The following is a 22,173-nucleotide window of genomic DNA, read 5'->3' as shown; positions in this document are numbered from 1 at the left end:
ATGCTGAACAGGCGAGCAGGTGCGGGCAGTGATCGGTTGAATAGCATGCATTCAGTTTTACTTGCGTTTAAGAGCAGTTGGAGGCCAAGGAAGGAAAGTTGTATGGCATTGAAGCTCGTCTGGAGGTTAGTTAACACAGTGTCCAAAGAGGGGCCAGAAGTATACAGAATGGTGTCGTCTGCGTAGAAGTGTATCAGAGAATCACTAGCAGCAAGAGCGGCATCATTGATGTATACAGAGAAAAGAGTCGGCCCGAGATTTGAACCCTGTGGCACCCCATAGAGACTGCCAGAGGTCCGGACAACAGGCCCTCCAATTTGACACACTGAACTCAATCAGAGAAGTAGTTGGTAAACCAGGTGAGGCAATCATTTGAGAAACCAAGGCTATCGAGCCTTGGCCAGGTCGATGAATACGGCTGCAGAGTAATGTCTGTTATTGATGGCGGTTATGATGTCGTTTAAGACCTTGAGTGTGGCTGTGGTGCACCCATGACCAGCTCTGAAACCAGATTGCATACTGGAGAAGGTACGGTGGGATTCAAAATGGTCGGTGATCTGTTTGTTAACTTGGCTTTTGAAGACCTTAGAAAGACAGGGTAGGATAGATATAGGTCTGTAGCAGTTTGGGTCTAGAGTGTCACCCCCTTTGTAGAGGGGGTTGACCGCGGCAGCTTTCCATCTTTGGGAATCTCAGACGATACGAAAGAGAGGTTGAACAGGCTAGTAATAGGGGTTGCAACAATTTCTGCAGATAATTTTAGAAAGAGAGGGTACAGATTGTCTAGCCCGGCTGATTTGTAGGGGTCCAGACTTTGCAGCTATTTCAGAACATCAGCTATCTGGATTTGGGTGAAGGAGAAATGGTGGGGGCTTTGGCGGGTTGCTGTGGAGGGTGCTGGGCAGTTGACCGGGGTATGGGTAGCCAGGTGGAAAGCATGGCCAGCCGTAGAGAAATGCTTATTGAAATTCTCAATTATAGTGGATTTATTGGTGGTGACAGTGTTTCCTAGCCTCAGAGCAGTGGGCAGCTGGGAGGAGGTGCTCTTATTCTCCATGGACTTTACAGGTGTCCCAGAACTTTTTTGAGTTAGTACTATAGGATGCAAATTTCTGTTTGAAAAAGCTAGCCTTAGGAAAGCTAACTGCCTGTGTATATTTGTTCCTAAAGTTGCATATCACGGGTGCTATTCGATGCTAATGCAGAACGCCACAGGATGTTTTTGTGCTGGTCAAGGGCAGACAGGTCTTTCAAAACATCAGCTATCTGGATTTGGGTGAAGGAGAAATGGTGGGGGGCTTTGGCGGGTTGCTGTGGAGGGTGCCGGGCAGTTGACCGGGGTAGGGGCATGCTTATTTAAGATGGTGAGGAAGGCACTTTTAAAGAATAGCCAGGCATCATTTACTGACGGGATGAGGTCAATATCATTCCAGGATACCCCGGCCAGGTCGATTAGAAAGGCCTGCTCGCAGAAGTGTTTTAGGGAGCGTTTGACAGTGATGAGGGGTGGTCGTTTGGTCGCAGACCCATTACGGATGCAGGCAATGAGGCAGTGATCGCTGAGATCTTGATTGAAAACAGCAGAGGCGTATTTGGAGGGCAAATTAGTTAGGATGGCATTATGAGGGTGCCCATGCTTACGGATTTAGAGTTGTACCTGGTAGGTTCATTGATAATTTGTGTAAGATTGAGGGCATCAAGCTTGGATTGTAGGATGGCCGGGGTGTTAAACATGTCCCAGTTTAGGTAACCTAGTAGAACGAGCTCAGAAGATAGATGGGGGGCAATCAATTCACATATAGTATCGAGGGCACAGCTGGGGGCAGGAGGAGGTCTATAGCAAGCAGCAACAGTGAGAGACTCGTTTCTGTAAAGGTGCATTTTTAGAAGTAGAAGCTCGAATTGTTTGGGTACAGACTTGGATAGTAATACAGAACTCTGCAGGCTATCTTTGCAGTAGATTGCAACACCGCCCCCTTTGGCAGTTGCATCTTGGCGGAAAATGTCATAGTTAGCGATGGAGATTTCAGGGTTTTTGGTTGTTTTCCTAAGCTAGGTTTCAGACACGGCTAAGACATCCGGGATGGCTGAGTGTGCTAAGGCAGTGAGTAAAACAAACTTGGGGAATAGGCTTCTAATGTTAACATGCATGAAACCAAGGTTTTGACGGTTACAGAAGTCAACCAATGAGAGCGCCTGAGATATAGTCTCTAGAGAAGTTTAAACCAGGTGATGTCGTCACATATGTAGGAGGTGGAACAACATGGTTGGTTAAGGCATATTGAGCAGGGCTAAAGGCTCTACAGTGAAATAAGACAGTAATCCCTAACCAGGACAGTAATGGACAAGGCATATTGATATTAGAGAGAGGCATGCGTAGCCAAGTGAAGATATGGGTCCAGTGAGTGGTTGGGCTGACTGGGGACACGGCGATTCAGACAGTTAGCAGGCCGATGCTAACACGCTAACAGTTAGTAGGCTGGGCTAAACAAGCTAGCAGTTAGCAGACCGGGGCTGGCAAGCTAGCAGTTAGCAGACCGGGTTAGCAAGCAAGCAGTTAGCAGGGGCTAGCAGTTAGCAGACCGGGGCAGGCAACTCTCTATCCATCGCCATTGTAATCTACTGGGAAACTGCGATTCTCCATCCATCAACCTACAGGAATTCTCCATCATTAAACAATGATGGAGAATCCTCCTGGTTTATCGACCCCACCACTCACCGTCGTACATAACTATTTCCCAGCTGCCTCTCACAAAAGAACAGCTTGAAATGCCCCAAATTAAGATTCAAATTTTGATTGCAACATGCGCATAAGCTCAAGTTGTTTTTCAAAACAGCATGAGCTCGAGTTGTTTGAAAAAAAAGCATAAGCTCTAGTTGTTTGAAAAAAAAGCATAAGCTCTACTTGTTGTTTTTTTAAAGCATAAGCTCTACTTGTTTTTTTAAAAGCATAAGCTCTACTTGTTTTTTTAAAAGCATAAGCTCTACTTGTTTAAAAAAAAGCATAAGCTCTACTTGTTTTTGTAAAAAAGCATAAGCTCTACTTGTTTGTTTTTGTAAAAAGCATAAGCTCTAGTTTAAAAAAGCATAAGCTCTACATGTTTTTTTAAAAGCATAATCTCTACTTGTTTAAAAAAAAGCATAAGCTCTACTTGTTTAAAAAAAGCATAAGCTCTACTTGTTTTTAAAAAAGCATAATCTCTACTTGTTTAAGAAAAGCATAAGCTCTACTTGTTTAAGAAAAGCATAAGCTCTACTTGTTTAAGAAAAGCATAAGCTCTACTTGTTTAAGAAAAGCATAAGCTCTACTTGTTTAAGAAAAGCATAAGCTCTACTTGTTTAAAAAAAGCATAAGCTCTACTTGTTTTAAAAAAAAAGCATAAGCTCTACTTGTTTAAGAAAAGCATAAGCTCTACTTGTTTTAAAAAAGCATAAGCTCTACTTGTTTAAGAAAAGCATAAGCTCTACTTGTTTTTTAAAAAAAGCATAAGCTCTACTTGTTTTTTAAAAAAAGCATAAGCTCTACTTGTTTAAGAAAAGCATAAGCTCTACTTGTTTTAAAAAAAAAGCATAAGCTCTACTTGTTTAAGAAAAGCATAAGCTCTACTTGTTTTAAAAAAGCATAAGCTCTACTTGTTTAAGAAAAGCATAAGCTCTACTTGTTTTTTAAAAAAAGCATAAGCTCTACTTGTTTAAGAAAAGCATAAGCTCTACTTGTTTTAAAAAAAGCATAAGCTCTACTTGTTTAAGAAAAGCATAAGCTCTACTTGTTTTAAAAAAAGTATAAGCTCTACTTGTTTTTAAAAAAGCATAAGCTCTACTTGTTTTTAGAAAAGCATAAGCTCTACTTGTTTAAGAAAAGCATAAGCTCTACTTGTTTAAGAAAAGCATAAGCTCTACTTGTTTAAGAAAAGCATAAGCTCTACTTGTTTAAGAAAAGCATAAGCTCTACTTGTTTAAGAAAAGCATAAGCTCTACTTGTTTAAGAAAAGCATAAGCTCTACTTGTTTTTTAAAAAAGCATAAGCTCTACTTGTTTAAGAAAAGCATAAGCTCTACTTGTTTAAGAAAAGCATACGCTCTACTTGTTTTAAAAAAAGCATAAGCTCTACTTGTAAAAAAAAAAAAAGAATAAGCTCTAGTAAAAAAAATTAAAAAAAGCTCTAGTAAAAAATAAAAAGAGCATAAACTCTAGTTGTTTTTTAGCTCAGATTTACTCAAGAGGCTTAGGCCTATAAAGCTGGCATAGGCATAGCATATAGGGCCAGTGTTTTTATTTAGTAAATGTACTATTATGTTTTCATTCACAGTGCAGACCGAACCGAGGTCACCGTACCGAACACCCCTACCCTAAAATCACAAATGATGTTCCACCCTTGTGATGGGCCCCTCATAGCAGGTAACCCACTCACACTGTAAACAGAGGAGAGCTGTGAGTGTGGAAACCACAGTACTACACCGTCTTCCTTCTCCTGATGCATGCGCACACACAGAGAGAGAGAGGATAAACAAGACAGGGTGCTTACAGACACACACACAGAGAGAGAGAGGATTAACAAGACAGGGTGCTTACACACACAGAGAGAGAGAGAGGATAAACAAGACAGGGTGCTTAGAGACACACACACAGAGAGAGAGAGAGAGAGAGAGAGAGAAAAAGAGAGAGAGAGAAAAAGAGAGAAAGAGAGAAAGAGAGAAAGAGAGAGAGAGAGAGAGAGAGAGAGAGAGAGAGAGAGAGGATAAACAAGACAGGGTGCTTACACACACAGAGAGAGAGGATAAACAAGACAGGGTGCTTACACACAGAGAGAGAGAGAGAGGATAAACAAGACAGGGTGCTTACACACACAGAGAGAGAGAGAGGATAAACAAGACAGGGTGCTTACAGACACACACAGAGAGAGAGAGAGAGAAAAAGAGAGAGAGAGAGAAAAAGAGAGAGAGAGAGAGAAAGAGAGAAAGAGAGAAAGAGAGAGAGAGAGAGGATAAACAAGACAGGGTGCTTACACACACAGAGAGAGAGGATAAACAAGGCAGGGTGCTTACACACAGAGAGAGAGGGAGGATAAACAAGACAGGGTGCTTACAGACACACACAGAAAGAGAGAGGATAAACAAGACAGGGTGCTTACAGACACAGAGAGAGAGAGAGGATAAACAAGACAGGGTGCTTACAGACACAGAGAGAGAGGATAAACAAGACAGGGTGCTTACACACAGAGAGAGAGAGAGAGGATAAACAAGACAGGGTGCTTACAGACACACACAGAGAGAGAGAGAGAGAGAGAGAGAGAGAGAGAGAGGATAAACAAGACAGAGTGCTTACACACAGAGAGAGAGGGAGGATAAACAAGACAGGGTGCTTACAGACACACAGTACATGCACACACACACGATTGCAAAAACACCCACATGTAGATACTGTCCCTCCCTCTCACTGAAAAGCCCCCCCCCCCCACACACACACACACACACACACACACACACACACACACACACACACACACACACACACACACACACACACACACACACACACACACACAGCAAAATAATGAAAACATTTGACAAGTTCATAACCTAAACAAAACCGAAAAACGGGCATTTAGAATGCAGGATTAAACATGCTAGTCATCTATTTCCAGTCAGTTTCCAACCAGGAGAACAACTACTTCTCCTAAGTGTTCAGATTTTACTTTCCTATCATCTTGTTTAGAGTGCATTTAGTCATTTGATATTGATGTGACTTTCCATGCCTTTTATTTAGATCAGTGTTAGGAATGTCTCAACTAAACAGGACATTTGATTCAATAAATCTTTTAAAATGTTTGTTAATCAACTGTGTTAGTTCATTTCTGTTATCATATTTCCCAGCATGTTTTGCTGCAGGTAGATTTTTACAATAGTTTGTTTTAATATCTATGTTTCCTCATGCACATTGGTTGATTTCAATCTTATACTATACAAAGATAAATAACTTACATTGTTCAAAATTATCTAAAGTAAAATATTAATTGAAACACATTCCCTTATTGAATGCAACAACCATGTATATCACTAACAAATACAGTCACGGGTAGGTCTCTGTCACATTCACTCAAAAGGCACGCTGGGAAGTATGCAAATACAGCTTTACACCCTACACTGTTTAAAACCTAAACGCCTTGTCCTGAATAATTGTGCTCGTGTTTAAAAAGTCTTTCAGTGAATACAAATATTTACAATCTAAACACTGTGACACATTTTCACTGAAAGTGTTCCAGAAAAGTGTTTAGTTATGCGTTCAGATCCTAAACACTTGGTTTTACAGTGTACACATACAACAACACAGCCAAATCCACACACGGTTGCACACAGCTACAAAACAGAGCTGAGGTATTGAGATGGTTAAGTGAGTGGTAACCATGGTGAGGCAGTGTCGCTAAGAGAAACTAGAACTCGTGGTGTAAACAGGCTTTCAAAGGAACATCCTTTCAGCAGACCAGAGCCAAATCACACTAAGGGTTTAGGGCAATGTGTGTGTTTGACACGTATACAAAAGACATTCTGAGGGACTGCAACAAAAATAGTAAAAACTGAAGTGAGAGTTTCATACTGACCAAGGTGTGTGTATGCATGTGTGTCTGTGTGTGTGTCTCTCTCCCCCTACCTCTGGGCTGTGGGGGGCAGCAGCGGCTGAGCTGGAAGCGGAGGTTGTCGGTACGGAGGTTCTGTCCAGACAGGTGGTCTAGCAGCTCTCTGAGAGATGACCTGTAGGTCTCTGTCCCGTACAGACGAAAACCCTCTGAACCCACCTCGATCTGGAAGTTCTTATACTGACGCACCTGTCTCGACTCACACAGATCCAACTGAAGAAAGGGAGGTGGAGATAGGGAGAGGCGAGTGGTCAGTTTGGGGGAATCAAACGAGAGGAGAAGAAAAGAAGAGGGAGAGAGGTAGTGAAAGATGTTACAACAACCACACAGAGTTCAGCTGGTAGTGAAAGATGTTACAACAACCACACAGAGTTCAGCTGGTTGTGAAAGATGTTACAACAACCACACAGAGTTCAGCTGGTAGTGAAAGATGTTACAACAACCACACAGAGTTCAGCTGGTAGTGAAAGATGTTACAACAACCACACAGAGTTCAGCTGGTAGTGAAAGATGTTACAACAACCACACAGAGTTCAGCTGGTAGTGAAAGATGTTACAACTACTGTCAATAAAAGGCTAATCGATACTTTGAACAAAGCTAGCAGGTCTTTGAACAAAGCTAGCAGGTCTTTGAACAAAGCTAGCAGGTCTTTGAACAAAGCTAGCAGGTCTTTGAACAAAGCTAGCAGGTCTTTGAACAAAGCTAGCAGGTCTTTGAACAAAGCTAGCAGGTCTTTGAACAAAGCTAGCAGGTCTTTGAACAAAGCTAGCAGGTCTTTGAACAAAGCTAGCAGGTCTTTGAACAAAGCTAGCAGGTCTTTGAAGTCCGTTTTCACTACTATGTTTAGATTAGACCCGAGTTAGCTGGATAAAACAAACTGTCCACTGGAACACCACATCCCAATCAGCCTGTACATTAAGTCACATGCTATTGGCTGAAACTGAATTCATTTAATTGAGAATGGATGCCTCAAAACAAGAACACACTCACATTCTCTCTCTCCTGCGCACGCACGCACACTTGGAGCCTGGTTGACCATGTGTTGTGCATGCATGTGAGGCTGCTCAGTCAGAGTGTTGACACTGAACAACAGTGTTTACTAATGTAGGACATCTTACCATGATGATGTGATACAGACAGCAGACCAGACCACCAGGCTCTGCTCAAAATCTACTCTGGTGTGTCACCTGGTATGTGCTTGTTTTGACAGTAACCACACATTGTCTGAAAAGGACTTTAATTGCTCTTCTATCATCATCATCATGGTTTTCAGTACTCTTTATCAGACAATAACGAAACAGTCAGACAATGAGCAGTGTGTGTGTGTGTAAGTGTGTGTGTGTCATGTTTTGGCATCATCTGTGTTATATCTGTTCTTAGTCACTTCCTTGTGTAATGATCTCTGAACTTTGGCCTTTTATCTGACTTCTCCACTTGTTCCACCTCGCCCACTTCAGTCATTTCCACCCCACTCTCCCTGCCTGCAGAAATACATTGTTTGTGTTCTCAGTAGGGCTGTGACGATATCAGTATCGCAATATTTTTTCCATGGCAAAAAATGAAAACACAAAGCAGACCAAACTCTTTGGTCCTTTAAAAACTTGCTGTATGTTAAATATTGTGTGCTATAGGTTAGAAAATAAATACATTTGACTCTGGAAGACAACATAATGATGCTTGTTTCCAACATTAGAGCCATTTTCCTAAAGAAGTTAAATCAGCTTAGTTTTTTATTTCCTTGCCACAATACTAACGAGTATCGCGATAATGGTATCGTCCCGGACCTAGTTCTCAGAGTGTGTATGTGTGTGTGTTACCTCGCTGCAGACCACGGTCATGATGATGTAATGGTAGTCAGTACAGGACCAGCGCAGGACGTAGGTTCCCTCCTCGTTGCCCTCCTGACGAAGCTTCTGGTTGGCGTACTCCGTACTGCAGGACGAACAAACAGAACCAACGGTCAACAATACAAAACTCAACGCTAGATTAAGAAGTTAAACAGATAGAAGTGATGGAAGATAAAAATGGGTATGAAGAGAGAGAACAAAAGACAGAAAGAGAGAGAGAAACAGTCAGAGAGAGAGCGAGCTAGAGAAAAAGAAATGGACACACACCGAGAGAGAGTGAGTACTGACCAGATAGGTCCATGACAGCAGTTCTGTAGGTTCTGCACCACAGAGGAAGGGGCCACCTCTGTACACAGGTAGTGATGGGCATCTACTGTCAGACGGAAGTACCCATCCACCAGGGCAGCGAACGCCAGCGCCTCTCCTTTAAACTCCAGCTGCACCTCCTGTGGGACAATAGGAGCTTTAAACAATAGTAAGAAATACTTTTAGAAATCAAAACATTTGATTATTTTTGTCTTTATTTAGATCCCCATTAGCTGTTGCCTTTAGTCTGTTCTAAAACACTGCACTAGTTTCCTTTCTTGTGTCCATTCCTTAGTGTCCTGGGCCTGTATCGACAAAGCATTTCACAGTAGAAACTGGCCGATAATCTAAACACAGACTACTAATCACATTATTTGTCCCTTGGCTATGTTGGCTGGCTGTTAGGCCCGGTGACATTTGAACTCTGGCTGGCTGGAGCTAAGACGGTACAGTAGAGACAATGTTCATTAATCACTCATTAATATGCTACGGTCACTGCTTAATCTAGTAATCCAAGCTCAGGTAGTGTTTGGAGAGATGTGTGTCTCACCATCTTCTTGTTATCCTGTCTGAAGATGGTGACAGTGGACTCTTTGATGACAATGTGTGTGATCTCGTGGAAGTCACAGAATGTCACCCAGCCTTCGCTGGCGTCGTTCTTCTTGGTCTGTTTGCCCTCAAACTTGTTCTTTTTGGACTTGTTCTTTTCCTTCAGGATCAAGGTATTCTATTGCCAATGAAAGAAAAATATATTGTCAAGAGATTTATCTTAGATGGGTTTCAAAATACATTCAGATCAATAACTTCCAAATTCACTCCAACTTCAGAGAAATATACAGTTTCTCAAGCCAACTCAAAATCACACCCACACAAATACCACATTCTACACATTCAAATCCACAAAAAAACATTTGAAAATCTCCAAACATCTCACACCAACTCAACTCAAATCCCACACATCCTCCTTAACATAAAAAGGACCCAGTGACCACTCACATTAGGGGGCTTCCTCCTGTATGATATCCCTGTGGTGCCAGTAACCTGGACCTCCATGGCCAGGGAGGACTCAGGCCTGTGGCTCAGCTCCCCATTGGTCTCTACCTCTTGGGTAACTACCAGGGCCCTGGGCTCCAGCATCTCCCTCCCCAGGCCCCGGGTCAGGCCTTCCAGGGTGGACAGGTACTTGATCTTCAGGTCGTACAGTGTGATGTTACTGTCCTGAACAGTGCGACTGTTGAACTCATTCAGGAAGTTCTTGAAGACGTTGTTGATGCGGAGCCGGGTGAGAATGTTCCGCTGTTTGATTTGCCTGTTCAGTTTCTCCGGGATGAAACGCTTGTAGCTGGAGAGAGAGGGAGTACCGATGGCGAAGAGAGGCAGCAGAAAGGGAGAAGAGAGGCAGCAGAGAGGGAGAAGAGAGGCAGCAGAGAGGGAGTAGCGATGGCGAAGAGAGGCAGCAGAGAGGGAGAAGAGAGGCAGCAGAGAGGGAGTAGCGATGGCGAAGAGAGGCAGCAGAAAGGGAGAAGAGAGGCAGCAGAGAGGGAGTAGCGATGGCGAAGAGAGGCAGCAGAGAGGGAGAAGAGAGGCAGCAGAGAGGGAGTAGCGATGGCGAAGAGAGGCAGCAGAAAGGGAGAAGAGAGGCAGCAGAGAGGGAGTAGCGATGGTGACGAGAGGCAGCAGAGAGGGAGAAGAGAGGCAGCAGAGAGGGAGTAGCAATGGTGAAGAGAGGCAGCAGAGAGGGAGAAGAGAGGCAGCAGAGAGGGAGAAGAGAGGCAGCAGAGAGGGAGTAGCAATGGTGAAGAGAGGCAGCAGAGAGGGAGAAGAGAGGCAGCAGAGAGGGAGAAGAGAGGCAGCAGAGAGGGAGTAGCGATGGCGAAGAGAGGCAGCAGAGAGGGAGAAGAGAGGCAGCAGAGAGGGAGTAGCGATGGCGAAGAGAGGCAGCAGAGAGGGAGAAGAGAGGCAGCAGAGAGGGAGTAGCAATGGTGAAGAGAGGCAGCAGAGAGGGAGTAGCGATGGTGAAGAGAGGCAGCAGAGAGGGAGAAGAGAGGCAGCAGAGAGGGAGTAGCGATGGTGACGAGAGGCAGCAGAGAGGGAGAAGAGAGGCAGCAGAGAGGGAGTACCGATGGCGAAGAGAGGCAGCAGAAAGGGAGAAGAGAGGCAGCAGAGAGGGAGTAGCGATGGCGAAGAGAGGCAGCAGAAAGGGAGTAGAGTGTCAGCAGAGAGGGAGTAGAGAGTCAGCAGAGAGGGAGTAGAGAGGCAGCAGAGAGGGAGAAGAGAGGCAGCAGAGAGGGAGTAGCGATGGTGAAGAGAGGCAGCAGAGAGGGAGAAGAGAGGCAGCAGAGAGGGAGAAGAGAGGCAGCAGAGAGGGAGTAGCGATGGTGACGAGAGGCAGCAGAGAGGGAGAAGAGAGGCAGCAGAGAGGGAGTAGCAATGGTGAAGAGAGGCAGCAGAGAGGGAGAAGAGAGGCAGCAGAGAGGGAGTAGCGATGGTGAAGAGAGGCAGCAGAGAGGGGGCAGAGAGGGAGTAGCGATGGTGACGAGAGGCAGCAGAGAGGGAGAAGAGAGGCAGCAGAGAGGGAGTAGCAATGGTGAAGAGAGGCAGCAGAGAGGGAGTAGCGATGGCGAAGAGAGGCAGCAGAGAGGGAGAAGAGAGGCAGCAGAGAGGGAGTAGTGATGGTGAAGAGAGGCAGCAGAGAGGGAGAAGAAAGGCAGCAGAGAGGGAGTAGCGATGGTGAAGAGAGGCAGCAGAGAGGGAGAAGAAAGGCAGCAGAGAGGGAGTAGCGATGGCGAAGAGAGGCAGCAGAGAGGGAGAAGAGAGGCAGCAGAGAGGGAGTAGCGATGGCGAAGAGAGGCAAACAAGAGGGAGAAGAGAGGCAGCAGAGAGGGAGCAGCGATGGCGAAGAGAGGCAGCAGAGAGGGAAAAGAGAGGCAGCAGAGAGGGAGCAGAGAGGGAGCAGAGATGGCGAAGAGAGGGAGAAGAGAGGCAGCAGAGAGTCAGCAGAGAGTCAGCAGAGAGGGAGCAGATAGTCAGCAGAGAGGGAGCAGAGAGTCAGCAGAGAGGGAGCAGAGAGTCAGCAGAGAGGGAGCAGAGAGTCAGCAGAGAGGGAGAAGAGAGTCAGCAGAGAGGGAGAAGAGAGTCAGCAGAGAGGGAGCAGAGAGTCAGCAGAGAGGGAGTAGAGAGTCAGCAGAGAGGGAGTAGAGTGTCAGCAGAGAGGGAGTAGAGAGTCAGCAGAGAGGGAGTAGAGAGGCAGCAGAGAGGGAGAAGAGAGTCAGCAGAGAGGGAGTAGCGATGGCGAAGAGAGGCAGCAGAGAGGGAGCAGATAGTCAGCAGAGAGGGAGCAGAGAGTCAGCAGAGAGGGAGCAGAGAGTCAGCAGAGAGGGAGCAGAGAGTCAGCAGAGAGGGAGCAGAGAGTCAGCAGAGAGGGAGCAGAGAGGGAGCAGAGAGTCAGCAGAGAGGGAGTAGAGAGTCAGCAGAGAGGGAGTAGAGAGTCAGCAGAGAGGGAGTAGGGAGTCAGCAGAGAGGGAGCAGAGAGTCAGCAGAGAGGGAGTAGAGAGTCAGCAGAGAGGCAGCAGAGAGGCAGCCGAGAGTCAGCAGAGAGGGAGTAGAGAGTCAGCAGAGAGGGAGCCGAGAGTCAGCAGAGAGGGAGCAGAGAGTCAGCAGAGAGGGAGCAGAGAGTCAGCAGAGAGGGAGCAGAGAGGGAGTAGAGAGTCAGCAGAGAGGGAGAAGAGAGGCAGCAGAGAGGGAGTAGAGAGTCAGCAGAGAGGGAGAAGAGAGGCAGCAGAGAGGGAGCAGAGAGGGAGCAGAGATGGAGAAGAGAGGGGGCAGAGAGGGGTAGAGAGGGAGCAGAGATGGAGAAGAGAGGGAGCAGAGATGGAGAAGAGAGGGGGCAGAGATGGAGAAGAGAGGGAGCAGAGAATGAGAAGAGAGGGAGCAGAGAAGGAGAAGAGAGGGAGCAGAGAAGGAGAATAGAGGGAGCAGAGATGGAGAAGAGCGGGAGCAGAGAAGGAGAAGAGAAGGAGAATAGAGGGAGCAGAGATGGAGAAGAGGGAGCAGAGAAGGAGAAGAGAGGGAGAAGAGACGGGGCAGAGATGGAGAAGAGAGGGGGCAGAGATGGAGAAGAGAGGGGGCAGAGATGGAGAAGAGAGGGGGCAGAGATGGAGAAGAGAGGGGGCAGAGATGGAGAAGAGAGGGGGCAGAGATGGAGAAGAGAGGGGGCAGAGATGGAGAAGAGAGGGGGCAGAGATGGAGCAGGGATGGAGAGAGAGAGAGCAGAGATGGAGAAGAGAGGGGGCAGAGATGGAGGCAGTGGAGGAATTAGGGACATTGTCATTCCTTTCCATTTGTGAAATATGTGTGTAGAGATTACAGAGTATATCTGGTTGTGTGTGTCTATGTTGTGTGTTAGTGTGTGTATATCTGTGTACATCTCTACCTGATCTCATTGGAGGCAGTAGACAGGGGAATCTCTCTGGTCATAGCATAGTGAGTGATGGCCAGTACAGCCATGCCCAGGCACTCATTCTCTATCTCATGCTGCTCTGCCTCACTCTGGGGGCAACGAACCACAGCAAGACCCTTCTGGAAATCATTCTGGCCCTGGAAACACACCCACACATGATTGGCTGACTAATGTTCCAATGAAATGAAGAGTAGTGAATCATATCCAGGGCCTTTATATCAAGCTGTCCAACCTTGTCCAAAGACTTCAGCCACCCAAGACAGACTGTTCACTCTGCTACCGTCCGGCAAACGGTACCGGAGCACAGGCAAATGTTGCTACTCTTTATCCTTACTCCTATTATTATCTATCCTGATGCCTAGTCACTTTACCCTGTCTTTATGTACATATCTACCTCATTATTATCTATCCTGACGACATCTAGTCACTTTACCCTGTCTTTATGTACATATCTACCTCATTATTATCTATCCTGACGACGTCTAGTCACTTTACCCTGTCTTTATGTACATATCTACCTCATTATTATCTATCCTGACGACGTCTAGTCACTTTACCCTGTCTTTATGTACATATCTACCTCATTATTATCTATCCTGATGCCTAGTCACTTTACCCTGTCTTTATGTACATATCTACCTCATTATTATCTATCCTGACGACGTCTAGTCACTTTACCCTGTCTTTATGTACATACCTACCTCATTATTATCTATCCTGACGACGTCTAGTCACTTTACCCTGTCTTTATGTACATATCTACCTCATTATTATCTATCCTGACGACGTCTAGTCACTTTACCCTGTCTTTATGTACATATCTACCTCATTATTATCTATCCTGACGACGTCTAGTCACTTTACCCTGTCTTTATGTACATATCTACCGCATTATTATCTATCCTGACGACGTCTAGTCACTTTACCCTGTCTTTATGTACATACCTACCTCATCATTATCTATCCTGACGACGTCTAGTCACTTTACCCTGTCTTTATGTACATATCTACCTCATTATTATCTATCCGGATGCCGAGTCACTTTATCCTGCCTTTATGTACAGATCTACCTCTCATACCCCCTGCACAATGATCGGGTACTGGTACTCCCTGTATATAGCTGCACATTCTTCTGTTACTATTTTTGAGAAAGCATTTCATTGTAAATTCTACACCCGTTGTAGTCGGCATATGGGACAAATAGCATTTTTACCTGCACAGTGTACACACCCTCCCATACAGACACACACCCACACGTACCTGGGCGAACAGGTAGTCAAGGGAGGCCGCGTCCAGTAGGGGTATACCTTCAGGGGCCCTCTGTGGGCCGAGACCTCCCCTCAGCTTACTGATACAGTGTCTCCACACTGGAGACTCACGCTCACTGGTACCATGCCAGTTAGTGAAGTAAAACCTGATGGATGGATGGATGGATGGATGGATGGATGGATGGATGGATGGATGGATGGATGGATGGATGGGAGAGAGAGAAGAGACAGGACCATGTTAATACCAAGACATGGCCGGGACTCGGTAGGTGGGTGAGGTGTCCACATATTTACAGTAAGTATACGCATTTGTTTGTATTTGTGTACAAAGGTTGACCATGATCTGTTGTTTGACCAAGTGTATCCTGGCTGTATGATGCAAATTCAACTCAACAATAGGCCTGCTCATTAAGGCTCTCACCACATTCACCCTCCCCTCCTCGCTCTCTATTTTCTAGTGAAAGAACAGAAAGAGGATGTCTGCGTGATACCACATGTTTGCTATCCTTCCTCTCGGAGTTAACAGTTTCTCCTGGATCATACACAACGGAACTGGCAAGGCAACTGAATATCTCCAGTTTCAATGCCCTCAGGTGTGCCAACCAAACACATCCACTTCATACTTTAAGCATTGGATTTCTTCCTGCCTTGTATCCATGTGGATTGTAAAAACAGTTCACGAGTAAATCCTAATTAATTAAACAGCTAAACTTACAAGTTTACCAGCTCAGCAAGTGCCAGTTGACTCTGCACAGCATTGACTCTGCACAGCATTGACTCTGCACAGCATTGACTCTGCACAGCATTGACTCTGCACAGCATTGACTCTGCACAGCATTGACTCTGCACAGCATTGACTCTGCACAGCATTGACTCTGCACAGTGCCAATGTCTCACCTCTCTTGTTTTTTTTTATTTTTTAATTTTACTCCTTTTTCTCCCCAATTTCATGGTATCCAATTGTTGTAGTATCTTGTCTCATTGCTACAACTCCCGTACGGGCTCGGGAGAGACAAAGGTTGAATGTCATGCGATACCCAACCAGCCGTACTGCTTCTTAACACAGCGCACATCCAACCCGGAAGCCAGCCGCACCAATGTGTCGGAGGCTACACCGTGCACCCGGCAACCTTGGCTAGCGTGCCACAGGCCCGCCACAGGAGTCGCTGGTGCGCGATGAGACAAGGAGATCCCTCCCGGCCGCGACCGGGAGGTCCGTGGGGCGACGCACAATTGGCCTAGCGTCGACCTCCCGGTCGCGGCCGTTTACGACAGAGCCTGGGCGCGAACCCAGGGACTCTGATGGCACAGCTGGCGCTGCAGTACAGCGCCCTTAACCACTGCGCCACCCGGGAGGCCTCCCACCTCTCTTGTTACACTGAATCCTGGATGATCAATGACGGTTAAGTATCAGCCCTGTTGAATAATCTAGAACGTAGTGACAGGTGATGCAGAGAGCTCACAACGACAACAGCAGCAGATAACAGTGGTGGATAACTAAGTAAGTGAGAGTCCGTGAGATTCATCATCCATTAGACTGATTTGATAATGTAATAACACACAGTGTAGTAGGCCTGTCTCAGTACCTCATGCGGTAGTGCAGCTTGATGCAGGTCTCGTCAGTAACCTTGATGACGTGGTTGGGAGCGTACCACAGCTGTTGGTTCTCATCATACAGACCAAACAGATTACAGCACAGGGGGGAGATATCTGAGAGAGACAGAGAGAGGGGAAACAACATTATTCATCCCTTCATTCATTTTGACACCGACTCGTCAGTTCATATAGGAGTCGTGGTATAAATAGCATAACATACTAGGGTTGGGCGATATATCGAATTAATTTGAAATGATGTTTTAGCTCGATGTTTAATAATGCCTGTATTGCAAGAATCAAGTTTATTTTATTTTATTTTATATTATACAAAGAAAAAAAAAGTATGAGTGTTGTGTATTTTTGGTCCGGTCTCCTAACCACTTACCGACAGAAACATTATTTTACTGTAATAGATGACAACTTAACCTTTCTAATTCCCAAAACGTAGAACAGAGCTTACCCTACTAAAACGAGAGCATCAATGAACATGATTGTGGAAAACGAATGCGCCGTTTCTGTCAGGCTTTTCATTTACCACGTACCGCTAGCAGCATTTTAGTCACATACTGTTATGTGCTAGCTGTCTAGTCTGTGTTTTATAAATGAACAATGAGCATAAAAATACATTTATTTAAGGAATTGGCAACTCGTTGTCATTCTGAGAAATAAGCCTCTTCTTATCCAGGTAGGCCACTGGATTTCAACATGTAAACAGAGTCAACAGGCTGTTGTTCAAACAGCTGGAGACAGACAAGAGGGTGTGTTCATAACAGTTCAACTGTTCTACCTTTTTAGCAAGCAAATAGATCCAAGTTGGCTAGACTAAATAAAGACTAGCTGGCTACTCACTAGCATGTGGGCTTGTGCTTGATTGTTTATGAGACCAGTGTTAATGTTCTATAATGTCTGTGACAAGAAGTTTGTCATTGGGCTATTAGTGGATGTGCATGGTTCTAGTTAAATTTGTAACAAAAATGCAATTTTCATAAACAGACTTGAAAACTAGATCAGTGATTATTGCTACACTATTTTAATAAAATAATTACATTATTAGTAGGTCTTGGTTGTGGAAGGCTTATATTTAGCCTATGTATTATTTTACAAATTTGAGGTATGATTTAGGCCATAATCGCCCATCCCTATAACATACAGTACAGCAAGCCTACTCAATAGGTGGACCGCAGTCCGGATCCCGAACCAGAACAGAGTCAATACAGTGCAAGGAACTAAAAATTGGGCTTTCAATTTACTTCTGTTAAGAGTAGAATGCACAATGTGCAACATTTGATAGAACAGGGCAGTTTTCCTCATTAGACTATTTCAATCACTGACAGACCTTAGAGGGTTATTTATAAACAGAAATGTCCAGTTGATCAACTAGCTGTAGGCAGTAATGCTAGTCTAATCTAAGACTTGTAGAATAGTAGTTATCATGGCCAGATTATGTGCCCAGGGGACTCGACACCCAGGGAGCCCCCATTGATTTTGTTGAGTCACTCCGGTATCATATGAACACACAAGACATGGCAAAATGTGTAGAATGGCAGAAAATTAGCTTTAAAACTGCAACATTTTCTCTCTGCACCAACAATAGGGGTGTGAACAGTTTGGGGTCGCATAGGTTGCAGGTTTGTTACTACACCGATAAATTATAATATCCATCCAGACCTTTGCCACCTAGAAAATGTGTACGACTGGACCTTCAAATAGTTTGAGTACCCCTGCAGTGCAGAGTACAGCACACACATGTATGGCTACAGTTTCTGTGTGAAAAATAACAGAGGTAAAGTCCCATTAGGAATAACAACATATTGGACGAGTAGTTGACTTGGCTATGGATACTAGCTACTGTATGTTCAAAGTCTCCAATAGGTGTAGATCTTCACAGTCACAGTGGGTCTTTGTGTGTTTATAGGGCAGGTTTCATTGGGTCAGAAATTCACTGGGCAGCCAAGGAGACAGGAAGGAAGGGAGTGGTGCACTGAACTGTGAGAAATTAGTTCTGCAAAACACACCGTCTTGGACAGAGAGAGGGAATCCCCCAACATACAGTGCCTTCGGAAAGTATTCAGACGCCTAGACGTTTTCCACATTTTGTTACATTACAACTTTATTCCAAAATTGATTAAATTGTTTTTTTCCCCCCTCAGCAATCTACACACAATAACCTTATAATGACAAAGCAAAAACAGGTTTAGAATTTTTTGCAAATTTATTACAAATAAAAAACTGATATCACATTTACATAAGTATTCAGACCCTTTACTCAGTACTTTGTTGAAGCACCTTTGGCAGCGATAACAGCAAGTTTTCTTGGGTATGACGCTACAAGCTTGGCACGACCGATTATGATTTTTCACCGCCGATACCGATACAGATTATTGGAGGACCAAAAAAATCTGATACCGATTAATCGGCCAATACAAAAAAAAAATGTATTTGTAATAACGACAATTACAACAATACTGAATGAACACTTATTTTAACTTAATATAATACATCAATAAAATCAATTTAGCCTCAAATAAATAATGAAACATGTTCAATTTGGTTTAAATAATGCAAAAAAAAGTGTGGAGAAGAAAGTAAAAGTGCAATATGTGCCATGTAAGAAAGCTAACGTTTAAGTTCCTTGCTCAGAACATGAGAACATATGAAAGCTGGTGGTTCCTTTTAACATGAGTCTTCAATATTCCCAGGTAAGAAGTTTTAGGTTGTAGTTATTATAGGAATTATAGGACTATTTCCCTCTATACCATTTGTATTTCATTAACCTTTGACTATTGGATGTTCTTATAGGCACTTTAGTATTGCCAGTGTAACAGTATAGCTTCCGTCCCTCTCCTCGCTCCTCCCTGGGCTCGAACCAGGAACACAACGACAACAGCCACCCTCGGAGCAGCGTTACCCATGCAGAGCAAGGGAAACAACCACTGCAAGTCTCAGAGCGAGTGACGTTTTAAACACTATTAGCGCGCTAACTAGCCAGCCATTTCACTTCGGTTACACCAGCCTTATCTCGGGAGTTGATAGCCTTGTGTAGTTAACAAGTGATTATGATTGATTGTTTTTTATAAGATAAGTTTAATGCTAGCTAGCAACTTACCTTGGCTAACTGCATTCGCGTAACAGGCAGGTTGTGGAGTGCAACAAGAGAGAGAGGCAGGTTGTTATTGCGTTGGACTAGTTAACTGTAAGGTTGCAAGATTGAATCCCCCGAGCTGACAAGGTGAAAATCTGTCGTTCTGCCCCTGAACGAGGCAGTTAACCCACCGTTCCTAGGCCGTAATTGAAAATAAGAATGTGTTCTTAACCGACTGGCCAAGTTAAATAAAGATTAAATAAAAGGTGTACATTTTTTTTTTTTAAAAAGGCAAAATCAGTGTCCAAAAATACCGATTTCCGATTGTTATGAAAACTTGAAATCGGCCCTAATTAAATCGGCCATTCCGATTAATCGGCCGACCTCTCCTTGGCACACCTGTATTTGGGGAGTTTCTCCCATTCTTCTCTGCAGATCCTCTCAAGCTCTGTCAAGTTGGATGGGGAGCGTTGCTGCACAGCTATTTTCAGGTCTCTCCAGCGATGTTTGATCGATCGGGTTCAAGTCCGTCTTGGTTGTGTGCTTAGGGTCGTTGTCCTGTTGGAAGGCGAACCTTCGCCCGAGTCTGAGGTCCTGAGCGCTCTGGAGCAGATTTTCATCAAGGATGTCTCTGTACTTTGCTTCATTCATCTTTCCCTCAATCCTGACTAGTCTCAAACTCCCTGCCACTGAAAAACATCCCCACAGCATGATGCTGCCACCCCAGTGCTTCACCGTAGGGATGGTGCCAGGTTTCCTCCAGACGTGATGCTTGGCATTCAGGCCAAAGAGTTCAATCTTTGGTTTGATGAAACCAAGAATCTTGTTTCTCATGGTCCGAGAGTCCTTTAGGTGCCTTTTGACAAACTCCAAGCAGGCTGCCTTTACTGAGGAGTGGCTTCCAACTGGCCACTCTACCATAAAGGTCTGATTGGTGGAGTTTGCAGAGATGGCTGTCTTTCTGGAAGATTCTCCCATCTCCACAGAGGAATTCTAGAGCTCTGGCAGAGTGACCATCAGGTTCTTGGTTATTTCCCAGAACAAGGCCCTTCCCCCCCAATTGCTTAGTTTGGTGGTTCCAAACATTTTTCATTTAAGAAATGGAGGCCACGGTGTTCTTGGGGACCTTCAATGCTGCAGAAATGTTTTGGTACCCTTCCCCAGATCTGTGTCTCGACACAATCCTATCTCAGAGCTCTACAGACAAGTCCTTCGACCTCATGGTTTGGTTTTTGGGGGAACTTATATAGACAGGTGTGTGCCTTTCCAAATCATGTCCAATCAATTAAATTTACCACAGGTGGATTCCAATCAAGTTGTAGAAACATTTCAAGGATGATCAATGGAAACAGGATGCACCGGAGCTCAATTTTGAGTCTCATAGCAAGGGGTCTGAATACTGTAAATAATGTATTTTAGTTTTTTTATTTGTAATAAATGTGCAAAAATGTATAAAAACCTGTTTTCACTTTGGCATTATAGGGTATTGTGTGTAGATTGCTGAAAACAATTAATATTTAATCCATTTTAGAATAAGGCTATAACGTAACAAAATGTGGAAAAAGTCAAGGGGTCTGAATACTTTCCGATGGTACTGTAAACCAAGCCTCGATAACTCAGATCAAAATATCTGGATGTTACTCCATCTTAATGTATTGCACTAAGCATGACTGTCATGAGTCTACTATAGAGTGTCTAGACTGTCATGAAATGGCAAGTGTAAGCTATAAGTGATAGTAACGGCAGCAGTAGTAGTCCTATAACATACAGTAGGAACTGTTACTACTACTACTACATATCCTACAGGCTAACACTTTAGCCTTTACAGATGAACCTTTCTAATTGTTTCAAACAAAAAAGGGAACATAGTGAGAGACAGGAACATGCCGGGGCAGGGATACTTCCTCTTATCTGAGCTCTCCTGTTTTGTTGTGACTTACTGTGTGTATCAAACTACCTACCACTGACCACACAGACAGAAAGGCCCTTCACAGACACACTTGCTATAAACAGATCATACATTTATGTTGGCAGCTGCTTTGCTTGTTTAGCCTCTAATGTTAACTAGTGAATGTTTGCGTATGGACTATGGTAGCTGTGGAGCTGAACTCCTCCTTGGTCTGAACTCCTCCTTGGTCTCCCCTCTCGCTCTGCAGTACTGGGAAAATATGTTTTGGCTTCACACAAAGAGGAAATTCCAGAACCTGTCCCATTTTGGCCCGACCCCAACCAGCCGCCATATTGTCTTGGAGTGTTTGGCTGAAAGCAAGAGCTGGACGGACAGACCCACTCCTTTCTCTTCCCCTCTCCCTTTCTATCCATCCCTGGTCCCACTGGCAGATGTTCTGGACTTTTAGAGCAAGTATCAGAACAATGTTTTAAATATCGTCCAAAATGTGTCTGTCAAAGAAGAAGGCTACCAAACAAGCATTTTTAGAACGGTAAGAAAACAGATGCTGGATGTTAGTGGCCTTTCTCATGAGGGTTAGTAGCTGGGCTTTATCAATCAGTCCGTATTGTGTGCCTTATATCTGGCAGTTACTGTAATAGCCAGTTAATATGGTTACTACTAGCATCAGAAGCATTTCTTATATTAGGATTTAGCATTTCTTATCTTAAACATCGAGATTCAGCTGTAATAAAGAGCACCCACTGACAAACAGATTGTTGGCAATAAAACAAAGATCCACAAATAACACAGATAGGCCTACATCTTTGGAATATTTTCAGGTCCCATATCATATAGGCTAGAAGCTACTGTACGACACAAATGAGCGGCACACAAAAAGAGACAAAACATCTCCGACTATGAAGCCATTTCTTAGTTAGTGTATTACTCCTTCTTGTCTCCTAGGTAACAGTTCTCATGTGACAGGGCCTATTTACAGTGGCACAGTGGACTTCTGTTGGCAGAAGATATAGTTTGATCATAAAGTTACTGTTCCCCTCAAACACTTGGATTCATTATTAAAGGGAACAA

The 22,173-nt window shown here is 44.4% G+C and overlaps 1 protein-coding gene across 1 annotated transcript in view; it reads right to left on the bottom strand.

The window, feature by feature from the left end:
- Positions 1-22,173, bottom strand: part of jak1 (Janus kinase 1) — a 78,957-nt gene that overhangs the window by 45,890 nt on the left and 10,894 nt on the right. Inside the window, exons 3-10 of the mRNA XM_036978622.1 lie at positions 16,102-16,225; positions 14,508-14,661; positions 13,221-13,384; positions 9,785-10,130; positions 9,339-9,515; positions 8,771-8,928; positions 8,453-8,567; positions 6,649-6,847 (exon numbers count right to left, since the gene is read on the bottom strand). Of these exons, the coding sequence (XP_036834517.1) occupies positions 6,649-6,847; positions 8,453-8,567; positions 8,771-8,928; positions 9,339-9,515; positions 9,785-10,130; positions 13,221-13,384; positions 14,508-14,661; positions 16,102-16,225 (1,437 nt within the window). The remainder of the gene's footprint in view (positions 1-6,648; positions 6,848-8,452; positions 8,568-8,770; positions 8,929-9,338; positions 9,516-9,784; positions 10,131-13,220; positions 13,385-14,507; positions 14,662-16,101; positions 16,226-22,173) is intronic.

The sequence above is a fragment of the Oncorhynchus mykiss genome, chromosome 5 (genome assembly GCF_013265735.2).
Source record: "Oncorhynchus mykiss isolate Arlee chromosome 5, USDA_OmykA_1.1, whole genome shotgun sequence".
NCBI lineage: Eukaryota > Metazoa > Chordata > Actinopteri > Salmoniformes > Salmonidae > Oncorhynchus > Oncorhynchus mykiss.
The sequence above is the reverse complement of the archived record's forward strand: the minus strand, read 5'-3'. Positions and strand labels throughout refer to the sequence as shown.